Here is a 16,043-nt window from a genome sequence, read left to right as displayed (position 1 = left end):
CTTCCCCCTTTTAGCTCTGGCTCTAGCAGCCATTCGCCTCCGGACCTGGAGAGCAGGGCAGCGCGCGCCCTGAGGGCGCAGTGCAGTCAGGAGCCGCCAGGGGCCGCTACCGCGGGCGGCTCGCGACAGTGCCTCTCTATGCGTCGCCTGTGCGGAGCTCAGGAGGATACCTGACCGGAGGGCGCGGCGCAGTGCCTCCTGGGTCGGCGTAGCCATGGCGGCTCGTGTCCTTTGCGTCTGTGTCCGCCGACTGCCCGCCGCCTTCGCGCCGCTGCCCCGGCTCCCCACGCTGGCCGCGGCCCGGTCACTCTGCACTACTCTGTTCCCCGCGGGGGCCAGGGCGAGGCCTTGGGCTCCGCATCCGGCCTCGGTGCTCTCGCAGGTGATTCGCGGTGACTTTGGGGGGGGCTTGGCTGGGGTCAGGCGTCGGGCCCGCTTGGGGTGGTGGGGACTGGCCAGGCAGCGGGGCCGCAGCTACTGTGGCGGCTGTTGGCGAGGGTGACCCGGGGACGCCTGCTCGCTCTCCGTCCCACTGCCTAACGGTGATTGGTTGATCCCTGCCGGGACCCGGGTGACCTAGTGATTACGGGCAGCAGCACAGACCTTCCAGTCAAACACCCTTGGGTTCGAAAGCTGACCTCGGAACTTTGGAAAAGCCTTGTAACCTCGCTAAGCCTCAGTCTGAACCGTAAAAATGGGATACTAGTTTCTACCTTGTGGAGTTTCAGCGAGGTTTAGAGATCATACAGGTAAAGTACCGAGGGCGGTGCTGGCAAGCTCTCACAATACTGGTTGCTGTTAATCGTAGTGATAATGATAAATACCGTGATAGATTTCTAGGAAAAAAATAATGACGGGATGCAGAGAGGAAGACACCCTGGCCTACAGCCTTCTTCACAGCAGTTCTCTCCCTGGATTTCTCCCTGTGGCACCTTTTGCCTGTTTCTGGGTCTCTTGGAAGGATAGGAAACAAGTAGTATCTAGTTTTTGTTTTGTTTTGTTTTTTTAATCTGATGAAACCTTTGTGAGACTGAAACTCTCCTTAGGTCAGTGATTCTCAACCCTGGCTGCACATTCAGGTCACCTGGGTAGCATGAAAGAGAAAGAAAAATAAATCCCTCGTGGGCTCTCCCCTTCCCCATCTGATTTACTCCTCTGGGATGAGGCACTGACATGTTTTTTGTTTAAGTTCCCCAGGTGATTCTGAAGTGCCTCAAGATTAAGAACTGTCGTCTTAAAGTAGGATAGACTCCCAAGGTTTAGTTGAGAATTCCCTTTTCAAATTCCAGGACTTCATGTAATTGTGGTTTCAATCTTGACTAAGATATGAGAATAAAAACTAAGGATGCCCTGGCCAAATCAGTTAGAATCTCTAGAGGTGGGGCTTGGTCATCGGTTTTTGAAAGTTGCCAGTGATTCTTTTATGCAGCCAGTGTCAAGATTTACTGACAGTGTAGTGGATTCATTCAGGGGGCATTGTCTTATCGATGAATCAAGAGGTTAAAAGTGTCACCTTGAAGTTGAGTTAAAAGAGCAGTGTGTATAGTTGCTGTTTTGTTCCTGAGACTGACTTCGGTGTTAGGCTAAGAGGCAAAGTGATGTTCCTTATTCTTAGAGCACTGCTATTCAAACTTGATTGTGCATACTGATCACCTGTGTTAAAATATAGATTCTGGAAAGGGGTCTGAGAGTCTTCATTTCCACAGGGCTATCAGAAGAGCCTGCTGCTGCTGGTCCTTGGACCATGCCTTGAATAGCAGGGTGCTCGGAGATGTTCCACTGCCTCTGCTTGGTTTACATTTACAGCAGAGAAACCATTTTCTTTATATTTACAAAGTGGTTTTGACTGAGTGCTCCCATTAAGCCACTTTATATCCTTTGCGGCTTGAAGTGGAGAGTAAATACTTGGTTCATTGTTGAGGGTTACAGAGATGGATACAAAAGAAAGACATCAGTTCATGTCTTCATTGGACACTTGGCAGCTATATGTTAACCTTGCCAGCTTATTCCCTGCTGTGCTGTCTTCCCTGGGCCGTTCTGACGCTATTTTCTCTTGGTTCATCTCTTTTTGTACCTAGTTGGGAACTTTCTACCAAATCCTTAAATGTTGGTGAGGTCCAGAGATCTCTTACCACACACTCTCCCTGGCCTGTCTCTTCACTTTCTGTTACTGCCTGTATGCCAGTCACCCCAAACCCCTCCCACCTCCAGCCCTTATTCATCTCATCTGAACCTTCACTCGTTCTGAGTATTCCGTTCTGTCAGGTTTTCCCTCCTTAAATCCATCCATTATGCTCACCCCAGAGCAACTAGTTATTCATTTATATACTAACTGATTCCCCCAAAAAAGGAGCTAAGGCAGCTTTCCTGGGTCTAAAAATATAATAGTATAAAATAGAAGGTACGAAAAAAAGGATAGTGGTCTAAAATGGGGCCTTGAGGTCTTATACTTGACCCAGAACGCCAAATCTAAAGTGTCTGGCAGCCAGAGCACAGAGCATTTCCAGAGAGTTCTGTGGGGCCCAGCACCCAGATGAAGACGAAGCACTTGTGCAGGGAAAGCTCAACTGTTGCTGGTAATGGAACCAGACTGACATGCATGATGGTGTTGGACTTGGGGCTGCGATCATGCATTCATTTCCCCACATCATGCATTCCCCAGTAAGACAAACCTATTTTGTCTTACTCAAGGCTCTGCAGCCCCAGGCCCTGCCTCTTCAACCTCAGAGCCCACATCGGTGTACCACCTTGCCCTTTAATCTCCAGCAACATGAACTGATTTCTTCCTACACGTTACACTTTCATGCCTCATTTCCTTTTCTTGGCCTGTCCTTCCCTTGAAAAATCTGCCCCCATCCTTTTCCTGGCTAATTGCTAGTCTGGTGTCTCTACCTTCCTGGCCTCTCAAGGGCTGATTGACAACCTTTGTTACTGAAGCAGCCTACAAATACCCTTGCCACATTTTTATTACAATTGATATGTTCTGTTTGTATTGGTCTTCTCCATTAGACCATAGGCTTCTCTGAGCATAGAGGTTATGTCTTATTTATCTTTGTGGATCCAGCCCACCACACAGTGCTTGGCACATAAGGTAAAGCTCAAAGGCTGCTGAGACAAGCAGGTAGTAGGTAAAGGCAAGACATTGCCACATGTGAGGACAGGTGTACAGTGCAGAAGCAAGAAGAGGGGCTTAATTAAAACCCCCAGTCAGCATGGTCTTGAAGGCAGCAGTTTCTCAAGCAGTCGGGGCAGGATGTGATGGCATGTGCAGAGGCCAGGAAGAGCCTGGCACCTACTTAGGATTGACCCTTAGGTGCCTGTGGAAGGGAGAGACCCGAGTTGAGGTGGGAAGACAGGTATATTGAAGGGTGCTGTATACCGCACTGAAGAATGTGGATGTTCTCTGTCTAGGTCACAGGGAGTAAAGATTAAATGCAGTTTGTTGAAGGAATGTTTGAGACCTTTCCTCCCAATCAACTGGGCTGGGTGACTCAGTAAACATGATGGTGAAGGAATGGGAAGAGTGGAGGTTGGCTCTGAGGTTTCTGGCTAGAGCCCCAGGTGGTAGAGAAGGAGTAGAGGTCTGCGAGCAGGTGTTTTGGAAACAGGTAAGGAATTTATTTCCAAACTGAGATTGAGATGTCTGTGCTATCTGGGTAGAGCTGTCCAGGGGGTAGTTTGCAGAGATGGTCTTTAAAGCCATCTAGGTTCCTCTGAGTTTCCCTTAGAGATGGACCCCGTTGGAGGTAAGATGGATGTTAATAGTCAGGTTTACTTCTACTAGTCCACAGGGTAGTCATTCTTTCCCTGCAGACAGTGCCTTCTCTGATGTCTGTGGGAGGTGATTTTGTCGCATGTAATTGTTAAGTGTAGATCTTGGGGAAGAATAATTAACACCAGAAGCAATGTTGGCTGTTGGGGACATTTTTCAGAAGTGCTTGTCCATTCTGTATCTTTTTTTGGTTTTTGTTTTTTTTTAAATGGCTGAGATCCAGTAGAAAGGAGGCAGTAAGACCCTCCAGGAGGCCATTCTGGGAAACCTGGGGCAAGATACCTAACCTTTCTTTCTCAGTTTCCTCATCTGTAAAATGGGGTTATTATTAGCTCTAAAGGAAATGACATATGTAAAGTGCTTAGGGTGGTACTATGGCCTAACATAATGATAGAAAATCAGTAAAGAGACCAGAGCAGGGCTGTGGGCATCGAGAGGGAAGGAGTCGGATCGAGTACTTCGGGGCTACACTACTGCCAAACTCTCAAACTGGCAGGTTGTTGTCATCCTGATCCTACTAGATAGCCCTCAATAGCACTTCCTAGGTATGTGCCAGGCAGTGTTCTAAGCCCTTTATGTTTCATGATCTCATTGATGCCTCACAACAGTCCGGTGAACTTGGGTACTCTTGTTTATGCCCATTTTACAGATAAGGAAACAGGCATAGAAAGGTTAAATAACTTGCCCAAGGCCAAACAGCTAGTAACAAAGAGCTAGTGCCAGGGTACTTTTGTTATTCTGGAGTCTGAGTTCGCACCTGCTACACCTTCCTGCCTCCTGCTGAGCCCACTGCAGCCACCTTTTTGGACTGGCATGTGGTCTCCAGGTGGAGTCCCCTTTGATCTAATTTAATCACAAGGTACCCACCTGGCCCCTGTAGGCACTTGCCAGTGCTGCTGCGGTCCTTGCTGACACCTAGTGGGCCGCTTGGGTAGCTGCGTACAAGCACGCCCTCACCAGCTTCTTCCTTTCCCTTGGGTGCCGTGAACATCAGCCTCCCCTGCCTCTCACCCTCTCCCAGCGATAATTCCACCTCATACCACTTCTTGCTATGCACAAAGACGAGGCCTCTCTTAGATCTTTCCACCTCAGATGTCTTTTCTGTCATTACCAATGTTAACTCATGTCTTCTCCCCCTTTCTCTTTAGCCCTTTCTGCTGCTTTACTTTTATTTGTGGCTTGAAAGCCTCTTCTAGTCATTGTTTTGCGGTACGCGGGCCTCTCACTGTTGCGGCCTCTCCTGTTGCGGAGCACAGGCTCCGGACGTGCAGGCTCAGCAGCCGTGGCTTACGGGCCCAGCTGCTCCGCGGCATGTGGGATCTTCCCGGACCAGAGCACGAACCTGTGTCCCCTGCATCGGCAGGCGGACTCTCAACCACTGCGCCACCAGGGAAGCCCCTGGCAGTGTTTTTTATTACGTTTTTTCATAGACCTTTGTGACTCTGGAGGACCTTAACCCCAACAGGCCAACCCACTTTCTGTGGGTTTCTGTGCCCTAAGAACTCCAAACTGCACACTTAAAATCAACTTTAGAAGGAGTACAAACCAGTTCAGATTAGGGACTTCTGCAGTGAGAACTGCCAGATGGCTGTCTCATTTTCTCCTCTTGTGCACCATAGCTCCCACGGCCTTAAGTCCACTGATATGTGACTTGGAGCCCTTTCCACATTTGGTGAAGGGACCCAGTCAGGACCCTAACACCTAGTTGAATACCAGGTAGGCTAATATCAGAGAGATTTGAGATACTACTCCATCATGGCAAAGATCAGAATGGCTCATTATTTAGTTGGTGGCAACAAGGCAAGCCCACTTGGAAGGAAAATAGATTGGAGTGTATGCCTGTCAGGCTCCATCATCCTCTTCTTTGGGTTGGTACTGGCTTCATTTGTCTTGGCCAAAGTCAGTGTAATTACTGCTGGGGCCAAATTAGACCCTTCCAGTGTATGGTTTTCAGTGTGAGCTGCCTTTCAGTTCACCCTGACAGCTCTTGGCGTGAGTTATTTTGACTTGGGTATTAAAGGTGGCAGTGCCTTACAGAGGCAGTGTGCTGCTTGAGATGCCATGGGAAGCCTTAGGCTCTTCTGCAGGCCGTAGATGATTTTAGTGGCAGTGTTACTGAGTGGAACCAATGTCCAAAGCCTGACGGCTGAACAGGAAAGAAGGGGTCCAGTCCTGGCTCTGAGGGGAAAGGAGATCCATTTTTATGCTCTTGAACTGCTAGGGCTTCTGACACTACCCAGCATGAGGCCTCGGTGTGTCCTAATGGCCACAGTTAGAATCAGATGAGATGGGTTTGCTAACCCCATGAAAGCTTTGTGAAAGACATCTGTAGGCCAGTGCCTTTACTTAGAGGCATTTCAGGCTCAACAGCAGTGCTTCCCTCCTCCCTTGGTCTAGGTTCCAGGTGGAGTTATACCGCTGTGCCGCCAGTATAGTGACGCACCCCCTTTGACATTAGAGGGCATCAAGGACCGTGTTCTTTACGTCTTGAAACTCTATGACAAGATTGACCCAGAAAAGGTAATTGATGTGGTTTAAATGTTTTTTCTTTAAATGAGTATTTAGTCACATGGTACAAAATCCAAAGGGTTTAAAGGACATTCAGTAAAAGTCACCCCAGGCACCCAGTTCTCCTTCTGGGAGGTGCCAGTTGACCTGACTTCTTGAGTATTTTTCCAGAGATTCTCAGTGCATATGGAAGGGCATATATATATGCATATATACAAGTACATGTATGTATATTATATGTACTGTGTGGTCTATATCTCCCAACCTTTAAAAAAAACACAACTGGTAGTACACTGTAAATACTGTTGTGCACCTTGCTTTTTTAACTTAACTCTTCTTGGAGTTTTTCTCACAGTGCTACCTTAAAACATTCCTTCTTTAATAACAGAATCTGTGGTGTGGGTAGGGTAGTTTGTTTTTGATGTGGTTTTTGAAGAATTCTTCCTGGTGATCTTGAGGTCTAAATTAAAGACAGGGTGATAATAGACACTGTGTGCTATTCTTGAGGGAGCAGAATGTCACTTCTAAGGTGTGGTGTCTTAGTGGTCCGTAAGGCAGCAAGAAAAACCAGACTCTCAGATGTCATTCAGAACAGTGATCAGAGATCATCATAAAATATATAAAGTGAATTCATCATTAGCTTTATATATATTGCTATAACCGTTTCAAAATAAGGTAGAGTAAGTTAACACGTAAAGCACACCAAGTGTGGGTTGCCACACGTTAAATGTATAATGTTAGTTGTGGCTCTTTATGTTTAAAATATGGCCTCTTTATATTAAAAAATCTTCTGTATAATGACTGATATTTCACCATTCAGTTATCTCGAGAAACAAACGCTCTCACAGACTGAATTTTGCGTCTGGTGTTTCTTTTCTTGCAGCTCTCAGTAAATTCCCATTTTATGAAAGACCTGGGCTTAGACAGTTTGGACCAAGTGGAGATTATCATGGCCATGGAAGACGAATTTGGTAACACACACGGGCAGAGTCTTGGACCTGCCTGTTGTGGCTCTTGATTTCGGTGGATTAAATGCAGAGAAATGCTGGGAGCCTGACTGGGGTTTGCAACAGTCGTGCCCACCCCTCCCCAACTCCTGCTTACTGTCAGGGGAAGTGATTATTAGGGACAGTGCACTTACTTGGAGAGCACTTACTGCAGGTCCGCAGAGTGCCCCGTGTAATACCAAGGGCTGCGTGACCGGAATAGGCCTGGGGGAGTGTGGCACGGAGATTCTTGAAGTGGGTCTCCAAGATGAGGGCATAACCTCACCTGTGGAGAAGCTGATGACACCTCGGTGCACCGTCTCCCTCCTTCCCGCCTCCCCAATGAGCTAGGCCTAAATGTCTAGAGAAGTGCTGGGTGTGCCAAGGATAGGGCGTGTGCGTGCACAGGCTCATACATGCACACACGCTTTGGTTTCCTGCAGTGCCTCCCATGCACACTCCAACTTACCCTTGTCTGGGACGGTTAGTTGTGCAAATGAGACCTTTACAAGGTTCCAAGGCCCATTTTGGGGGTGAATTGCCTGAGTGGAAGCCAAGGGACTTCTGTGCCTTCCTATAGAGCAGAACTTAATTACAGTTCCTCAGAGGGATGGCATCGGTTAGGGCTACAGGGTTTCTTTTGGGGGTAATGAAAATGTTCTAGAATTAGATGATGATGATGGTGCACAACCTTGTGTATATACTAAAAACCATTGAATTTTACACTTTATATGGGGTAATTTTCTAATATGTGAATTATATCTAAAAAATATGTTGCCTGGAAACAACAGGCTCACAACTTAAATGGGATTCAGAGTTGCTGGAAATTTTTGATGTACTTCTGGGTATTGCTGAAGTGTTAGATACTTTCAGTTCTAAAGGACTGGCATTTCCTACACTCAACGCATTGTTGCACATTTTACTTTCAGGGTTTGAAATTCCTGATATAGATGCGGAGAAGTTAATGTGCCCACAAGAAATTGTAGATTACATTGCAGATAAGAAGGATGTGTATGAATAAAATATCAGGTAAATAATTTGATTTATGGAATTATGTTCTCCCATAGAATTAATCTCTCTGTGGTTCTTCAGTAAAGAAAGACTTGGGAAGAAATGGAAAAATGGAAGTGCTTGACAGATTTTCACTGGTTATAAAATGCAGGCACCTTCTGGTTATCTGCCACTCCAAGGAGGCCAGCCCTAGTGATCATCTTTCTCCTTCCAGAGGTGTTGACAGCAGTTCACTCCTGGACAGGACTCTTACTGATTGTCAGCCCTCCTCGTAAAAGCAGCCTTGTACAAAAAACTGAGCAAGGCGACCCAGAAGCAGAGACCTCTGCCTCCCTCAGTTACCCACCAAAGGGTAACTGTCCAGGAAGCTGAGATGGCCTGGCTCTTAATTAGGCAGGAGAGGCCTCGTGGGTAAGAGGATGGACTCTAGCGTCAGACACCCAAGTTTATTCTCAGCTCTGCAACATTCTGTAAGCCTGTGGTCTTGGGCAGGCCACGTAGCCTCTGTAAGCCTCAGTTTCCTCATACGTAAAATGGGGATAATGATAGGACCTACCTGGGGCTTCTGTGAAGGTAAAATTGAATAGTGTGTGTAAATCACTTAATACAATGCTTGATGTAAAGAAGCCTCATGATAAATATTGGCTATTGTTCTTTAGGCTGTAGAATAATCAAGTGATCAGACTTTTAAAATAAAACATTTTATTAGAGTCTATAACTTTAGTTATCCTGGATTTAGCACCTCAGAGATTATCACTTAAAGTCAGTAGCACCAGAGAGAAACACTGAACTTGTCTTTTGCCAGACCCCTTTTCTTCACTGAGAGAAGACTCAGAAGATGCTGGCGAGTGTCTGGAAGTGAGAACGCATCTCTGCATCATTGCTGACTTTGACAGAGTAATTCTGTTTAGACTTGTACTTAAATTGTCTTAAGTGTTTTTGCCTGTTGAAAATAAATCTATAAAACCAACATTTTTCTGTCTTCAGTTTTTTAATTACGTCTCTAAAGTGCTTTCTTTATATTGACATTGCTTGGCATTTTTAGAGATTTGTGTGATTTGTCATTGGTATTCATGCATATCAAAAATATGACTTTTCCAGCAGGGTACTTGAAACAAGTTGCTCTCCCGTCACCTTCAGCATGAGGAATGAATTAGTGATAAAAAACATTTTGCCTCAAAAATGCCTCAAATGTATCTGTGCCTCCATTAATTTACTGATTATTCCATGTATCAGCTGATACCAGCGTGTGGGACTAATTTTTCATCCCTGTCCTAAGGAGCCATTTCTGAATTAATGGAATTTAGTAATTTTGGAGGATAAAAGGTTCTCCTTCCTCTTAGAAGATTACTTTGACATTGTGTCTCTTTGTCATATATCAGGAAGTATTAACTTGTGCTCCTTTCATTCCTAGCACTGCGTTAGGTCTTTGGAATTAACGTAGGCAATTGCCTAGCTCTTGATGAGATTTAGCTTGAGAGACCTATCATAAAATGCTTCTCTACTTTTCCCGAAACTTCTAGTTTGTAGGAGGGAGGAGACCAAGGTCTTGTAGTTAAGTGGGAAGCAGCGTTACAGAGGTGGCGGGACTGGCTGAGTGACCCCCAGCCGGCAGAGAAGCTTCACGGCTGAGGGATGACGTGGCAAGATTCTGCAGTCTGGTCTGGGGTTCAGGCCACACTGCCACCTGCTTCTCCTTCCTGGAGGTACCCAATGTTGCCAGCTCCTTCTGTGTCCCTCTAGAATTACTATAGACAAGGTCAGGCAGCCGTATTTCCAGCCATTTCCAGTAATAGGAAGCATTCATTGTTATACCGCATTTTTTTAATATTGATACTTAACAAGGTATTCTTGGAAAACTGCCAAATTGGAGCCGTAAGGCACTGCCTCATTCTCTTTCACAACTGCATTTATTCAACAAATAGTTTGAGTGCTTATTAGGCACTAAAGGTCCAACAGGCAACAACAGGCTGCACGAGACTCCTTTGCTGGGAATGTACCATAATTTAACATCTGAGGTAAATGTCCTTCTCGCTATTTTTTTAACCTCCATGGCAGCTGCACATTTTACCAAAAATTGCATCTGTGTTTATTGCTGCCACCGAAGTGACTGCTTGCTAACCTCTTAACCATACACCTGCAGTGAAACAGCCCATTCACGTCATTCTGTAGCTGTTGTAAGTCCCGAAGGAGCCAGAATGAGGGAAAAAAGCTCACTGAATCACACACACTACTCATTGATGATGCTATTAAAGATCTGGGTGTTCAAACAACAGCAGAGGGCTTTCTGGTCTAAAAACTTGCTGAGAGACCTGTGTGCCACTATACATAAGCAGCAAACTGGCCAAATGTAGCATTCCAAAGTGCGTGAATTAGAATAAATGGGATTGTGTGCACAGTTTTTAATCGTCGAGGATCCGTGTGTCTGCTGTTAGGCAGGGCCCTTTGTGAGAGGGTGGCTGGGAGGCCTGTCATGACCTGTGTGTGGCCCCGTCACTCTTCTGTGTCTCCCAAACAGCTAGTGCACTCACGTACCCAGTGAAACAACGATGTGCTCACCACGTGCGGCGCACTCCCCGAGGCAGGGCCTCGGTACACAAGGATAAAGATCGTCTCTGCTCTCAGGTAGCTCACCATCTAATAAGGGAGGCAGTTAAAATCCACATGATGCTTCACATTCAGCATCACCAATACCTGACGTGATGAACTGAGGACATATCACCTCTGGTGCTGATAAAACTGATCATGAGGAAACAAATCCAGAAGATGGGACTTTAAAAAAAAAAACCAATGATATGGGACAAAAAGGACAGGGTAACTAAATTAAAGGAGACCAGAGACACATCAACTTCATGGGAAATGTGAAGCTTGAAAGGTTTGGGGAAAAAAAACTTAAAGACATTTTGAGGACAATTGGACTCTACATAGGTGATAAGACAAGTGTTAAATATCCTAGATATAATCAGTATTATGTAGTAAACTAACCTTATTCTCAGGAGATGCATACTTAATACATCTTGAAGCATCAAGATGTCTGCAGCTGACTTTCAAATGGTTCAGGAAAAAAAAAGCAAAACTGTTAACAAATGGTGACTAGCTGACAGGTATATGCATGTATATGGGCGTTCACTGTACTACTGTCAACTATCCTGTTTGAAATTTGTCAAAGAGAAAATTCAACATGATACATACATGTAACAAAAAGTATATTGAGGGCATACAACTGGATATCCAACGATATGGGATTGATTAAATAGAAATAATTTTATACAATGAAAGATTGGTGTTTTAAGTGAAAAGAGACTATAAACGGCATGATTCCATTTCCATAAAACACATACCAAAATGTTAAAGATTACCACCACGTGGTAGAAATAACATTGGCTTATTTTCACTAATCAGTATTTTCTAAATTATAAATACCATGTTTTGTGTAATAAACGAAAAACAGAAGTATTAAAAATCTGTGAGAACTGAGAGTAGTTCAGCAGAAGCTGAGGAGTGAGGCTTGGGAAAGGCGTTCCCGGGCAGTGAAGCCTGAGCACAGTTTCTAAGGCTCTGCCAGGGTCATCCCCGAGGCAAGGGCAGGAGACATGGAAGCGCCCCGTGTGCACAGATGTCATTTGTTCAGGCAGGGATATGGCTGGAGTGTGAACTCATGGCTGGGGTGACCTGTGGTTCAAGCTGTGGCCAGGATCAGGTCACGAAGGAGGGCCCTACTGTCTGGCAAGGAACTTGTCGGCAGTGGGTGCAGGATTTTCCGCAGGGAAGACACAGTCAGCTATACTTGAGCTCAGCGGTTGGCGGCAAAGGGCGGACTGAAGGGGATGAGTCTGCTGGTTACTAGAAGAACCCAAGAGAAAGATGCAGATTTGGGAGGATGGGATGAAGAGAGATGGACTGCAAAAATATTCTGGGGATAAAAATAGCAGTACTTGGTCAGATGACAGAGGAAGTTAAGTCTAGGGTATCTCTCAAGCTTATGGCTTGGGCTACTGGTGCTGGGTAAATTGCTGTCTGAAACAGGGAATAGAGGAGGGTCAGATTGAAGAGGGAGACAGGGACTTCCCTGGTGGTCCAGCGGTTAAGACTCCATGCTTTCACTGCAGGGGAGTGGGTTCGATTCTCTGGTTGGGGAACTAAGATCCTGCATGCCACGTGGCACAGCCAGAAAGTTGAAAAAAAAAAAAAACAAGAGGGGGGCTTCCCTGGTGGCGCAGTGGTTGGGAGTCCGCCTGCCGATGCAGGGGACGCGGGTTCGTGCCCCGGTCCAGGAAGATCCCACATGCCACGGAGCAGCTGGGCCTGTGGGCCACGGCCGCTGAGCCAGCACGTCCCGAGCCTGTGCTCCGCGTATATAGTGAGTGTGCAGTAAATATTTAATCAGCAAAAAAAAAAAAAAAAAAAAAAAACAAAAAAAGAGGGATATAATTTCAGTTTGGGACGATGGATTTATTTGTGGGATGCCCAAGCAGATGACAGATAATGAGCCAGATCTCAAGAAAAACTCCAGGCTGGAGTTTGCTTTGCCTGGCTTTTGCCTGCTTTGCAGGCTGGAGTTTGCTTTGTGAGATGCTTTGCCTGGGCCTGTTCCCTCCTACTGCGAAGTTCCCACTGCGGATCCCCTCTCCCTCTGATAAGGGATTTACGTGGGAATGACTGACCCTCCGCTCATGAGATGCCCTCTTAGTGCTTAAGCCTAAAGTGAATTCTGCTTCCTTCAGAAGAGCTAGGGTGGAGAAACTAGGAGAACTGTGTGAGATTTACCCCTTGAAATTTCTCTATCAAGTGCATGTATTACTTACTGTCTTAGTTTTTTAAATGGTAGCCAAGCAATAAATGTCAAGGGTTGAAGTTTAAAAAACAAGTCACAAACACAAGTTAGTGCCCTTAAGACGTTAAACTGGGGAGAGAAAAGAAGAAAAAGTATGAAAGCAAAACAAGAAGTAGCCAAGTTCTTTCCTAAGTTCTCAATACCATGAGCATCTGCACAGACTCTGGCATCAGGCAAATCTGGGTTCTGAATCTCAGCCCTGGTCACTGACAGGCATATGACCTTGGCTAAGTCACACATCTCTAAGCCTAAGTTTCCTCCGATGGGTAAAGTGGGACTGACAAGAGGGACATGGTGGAGTGGTGACAACGTAACACGTGTGCGTAATCTGACCCACTGTCTGCCAATGGACAGACTCAGTGAAGGAGCTGATGTTATGGGACTTGCAGGCAGAGTATTTAAGAGCAAGTCCCCCGTGGAGAGAGGGTCCAGAAGAGGAACCCACTCTTCACCAAGGCTGGAGCCCTAAAGAGGGTCATTTCCAAGTGATTTACCTGGCACATAGGCAAGAGGTCCAATCCCTGCTGGGTGGTCTGCCACAGCTGCTGTTTTCTACAGTCTGCAGTATTCACCCGAAAGCCCCAGACTCACAATGAATGGAAGTCAACTAACACGTCTCGGACACTAAGGTCATTATGTTTGTGTGTTTGTGGAGAGCAGAGTAAGGAGCCAATAAGAGCCCTGTGTGGTATTTCTACTCTGGAATTCTTGCGGAAGAAAACAATTCTCTTTCCCGTGGGGCTGCAGGTCTGGTAGAAGCTAAGTCGAGAGAGAACAAAGCAGAGCCAGGAGGCGGAGGGTCAGGCACCTGATGAGACTGAAGCACCTGCACAGGCCTAGGTCTGACCCTCCAGATTTTCTGGTTACATGAGCCAAATCCTCTTGCGTAATTCATGTGAATTGGGTTTGTCACCAATAACCAAGAGTCCTCAGTCACGGACCCCTGGAGTCCTTAAATCTCAGACTTAGATGTGGGAGGGAAGCCAGAGTGATCAGAAGACAAGGGGACTCTACCCAGCGGGAGCGCGAGTTCCCTGACAACCTTCTGCTGACCCCCAGCTCCAGAAGCTGCAGTAACGAACAGTACAAGACTCACAACAGGAAGCGAAAGAGAGTAGGGGGTCACAGTGAAATTAAGATTAAAAACATATGGGGGCTTCCCTGGTGGCGCAGTGGTTGGGGGTCCGCCTGCCGATGCAGGGGACAGGGGTTCGTGCCCCGGTCAGGGAGGATCCCACATGCCGTGGAGCAGCTGGGCCCGTGAGCCATGGCCGCTGGGCCTGCGCGTCCAGAGCCTGTGCTCCACGGCGGGAGAGGCCACAGCAGTGAGAGGCCCGCGTACCGCAAAAAAAAAAAAAAAAAAACATATGGGAAGAGATTATTTTAACGTGAGAGAGAAAAGCCAGGACTAGCAACAACAGACAAGTTAAAAGGGTATTTAAAAAAAAATACAAGATTTGGGAGAAGGACTCAAAAACATAAGGATTATTGATTGGAAAGAACAGTTCTAGAAGATATATTAGATGATGTTACTAATATCATAACATCTGTATATTAGATGATATTGCTGAATTGATGTTAGTTTTCTTAGGTGAGGTAACCGTGTCATACTTAGGTATAACAATGGCCTTATTCTTCAGAGATGCTGCTTAAATATCCACAGGTGAAGTGTCATGATGTCTGCATGCCTGTCAAATGCTTCAGCAAAATAAAGTATGTGAGAGAAAGCAAATGGAGTTAATATTTTAACAACTGATGAACCCAGGTGAAAGCATGAGGTGGTCACTAGCATTTTTCAACTTTCTGTAGGTTTGAAAATTTCCAAAACAAAAAAGGGAAGACAGCAAGGGACTGAAATTAGATATGGAGGAAAGTGGTAAAAATAGAAGAAACTTGAAAGCTAGGAGTTATAAAATGCGGTGAAGAGTAGGAAAGGTTCTATCAGAATAAGATAGGCTAACAAGGCTTCAGAACAAAAATAGCCTTGATGAACTGGAAAAGCCAGAGGTTAATCCCAGCTGGAAGCAGCCGGGTGGCACTGGCACAGGCCTCCAGGGTGGAAAGCACGTCAACTTCCTACAGCCAGCATGGTCTAGACAGACCGCTCGGGCAAAAGCAGGAAGAAGTCCTTGCCTCCTGCCCTGATGACAGTCTGTTCTGTGGGGTCCTGTTGTAGAAAGTGTTCTGTTAGCTACCCACAGTTGAGAAAATGCCAAGATATCTCCCCCCGCAAATATGGTAAGAAATTCAGACTGGAGTTTATCTCATTCTCCATCTTAGGAGGGTCAATCATCCTATTCGTTTTAAGGTGCCTGCAATAACAGTTCAGAACTGGGATAGAGTCCAGAAGTACCCTCTGTGCAGACCAAAGATTCCCTAGGTGGGCAGCAGGCAACATATAGCACAGCCCCACCTGTCCCTCCCTCCCATATAACAGTCAGAGGCTTAAGAATCTAACAGTGTTGTTTCAGGATTATGAGGTATTAAAAAAGTGGAAAAGAGCCAGGAAGGGGCAGTGAGATCAGAACCTTCAGGAACATTTACAACGCAGGGGGAAGAGCAGAGAGGGTTCCAGTGGGAGTGGTGCTGGGTCAAAACCAATTCTGACAAACTATAGTCACTCTTTGTGCCAAGGATTCTGCTTTTGTCCCATTTTTGGTAACAGATCTCCCTCCCTCCTTCTGGGTCTTTGTAGCTTGAGGCTAGAGCTGCAGCTCCATCTCAGTGTTTCACCAAACACGTCCTCGAAGACTGAAGTCACACGAGGCGCTAGGCGGGAGGCGTAAGGGCTGGGAGGCAGCTTCCCCTCTAACGCCTGGAGGCCAGGCCAAGGAGAACAGCCCTAACAGGGACGTGGCTGACTGCCGAGGTGGTAGTTTGACTAACACAGCGTAAAACAAATCAAACCCCTTTATCAACTACTTTCAGCAGG

At 46.2% G+C, this 16,043-nt stretch overlaps 1 protein-coding gene across 1 annotated transcript; it reads left to right on the top strand.

Moving 5' to 3' along the window:
• Positions 1 to 192: 192 nt before the first annotated feature.
• On the top strand, positions 193 to 9,247 carry NDUFAB1 (NADH:ubiquinone oxidoreductase subunit AB1). The gene is made up of 5 exons (XM_007449985.1): positions 193 to 382; positions 6,170 to 6,292; positions 7,164 to 7,251; positions 8,196 to 8,295; positions 9,083 to 9,247. Exons 1-4 carry the CDS (start codon positions 215 to 217, stop codon positions 8,285 to 8,287), a joined length of 471 nt encoding a protein of 156 aa, XP_007450047.1. The 5' UTR covers positions 193 to 214; the 3' UTR covers positions 8,288 to 8,295; positions 9,083 to 9,247.
• Positions 9,248 to 16,043: the final 6,796 nt, after the last annotated feature.

The sequence above is a fragment of the Lipotes vexillifer genome, unplaced genomic scaffold (assembly GCF_000442215.2).
Source record: "Lipotes vexillifer unplaced genomic scaffold, Lipotes_vexillifer_v1.1 scaffold811, whole genome shotgun sequence".
Classification (NCBI taxonomy): Eukaryota; Metazoa; Chordata; class Mammalia; order Artiodactyla; family Lipotidae; genus Lipotes; species Lipotes vexillifer.
This window is presented reverse-complemented; position numbering and strand designations above follow the sequence as displayed.

What these genes read in the sequence shown, in the direction of transcription:
- NDUFAB1 (XM_007449985.1), top strand. Translation starts at nt 215, where the DNA reads ATGGCGGCTCGTGTCCTTTGCGTCTGTGTCCGCCGACTGCCCGCCGCC. An exon ending in CGGCCTCGGTGCTCTCGCAG is followed by an intron (nt 383 to 6,169) that starts GTGATTCGCGGT and finishes CCCTTGGTCTAG; the next exon opens with GTTCCAGGTGGAGTTATACC. An exon ending in ACAAGATTGACCCAGAAAAG is followed by an intron (nt 6,293 to 7,163) that starts GTAATTGATGTG and finishes CTTTTCTTGCAG; the next exon opens with CTCTCAGTAAATTCCCATTT.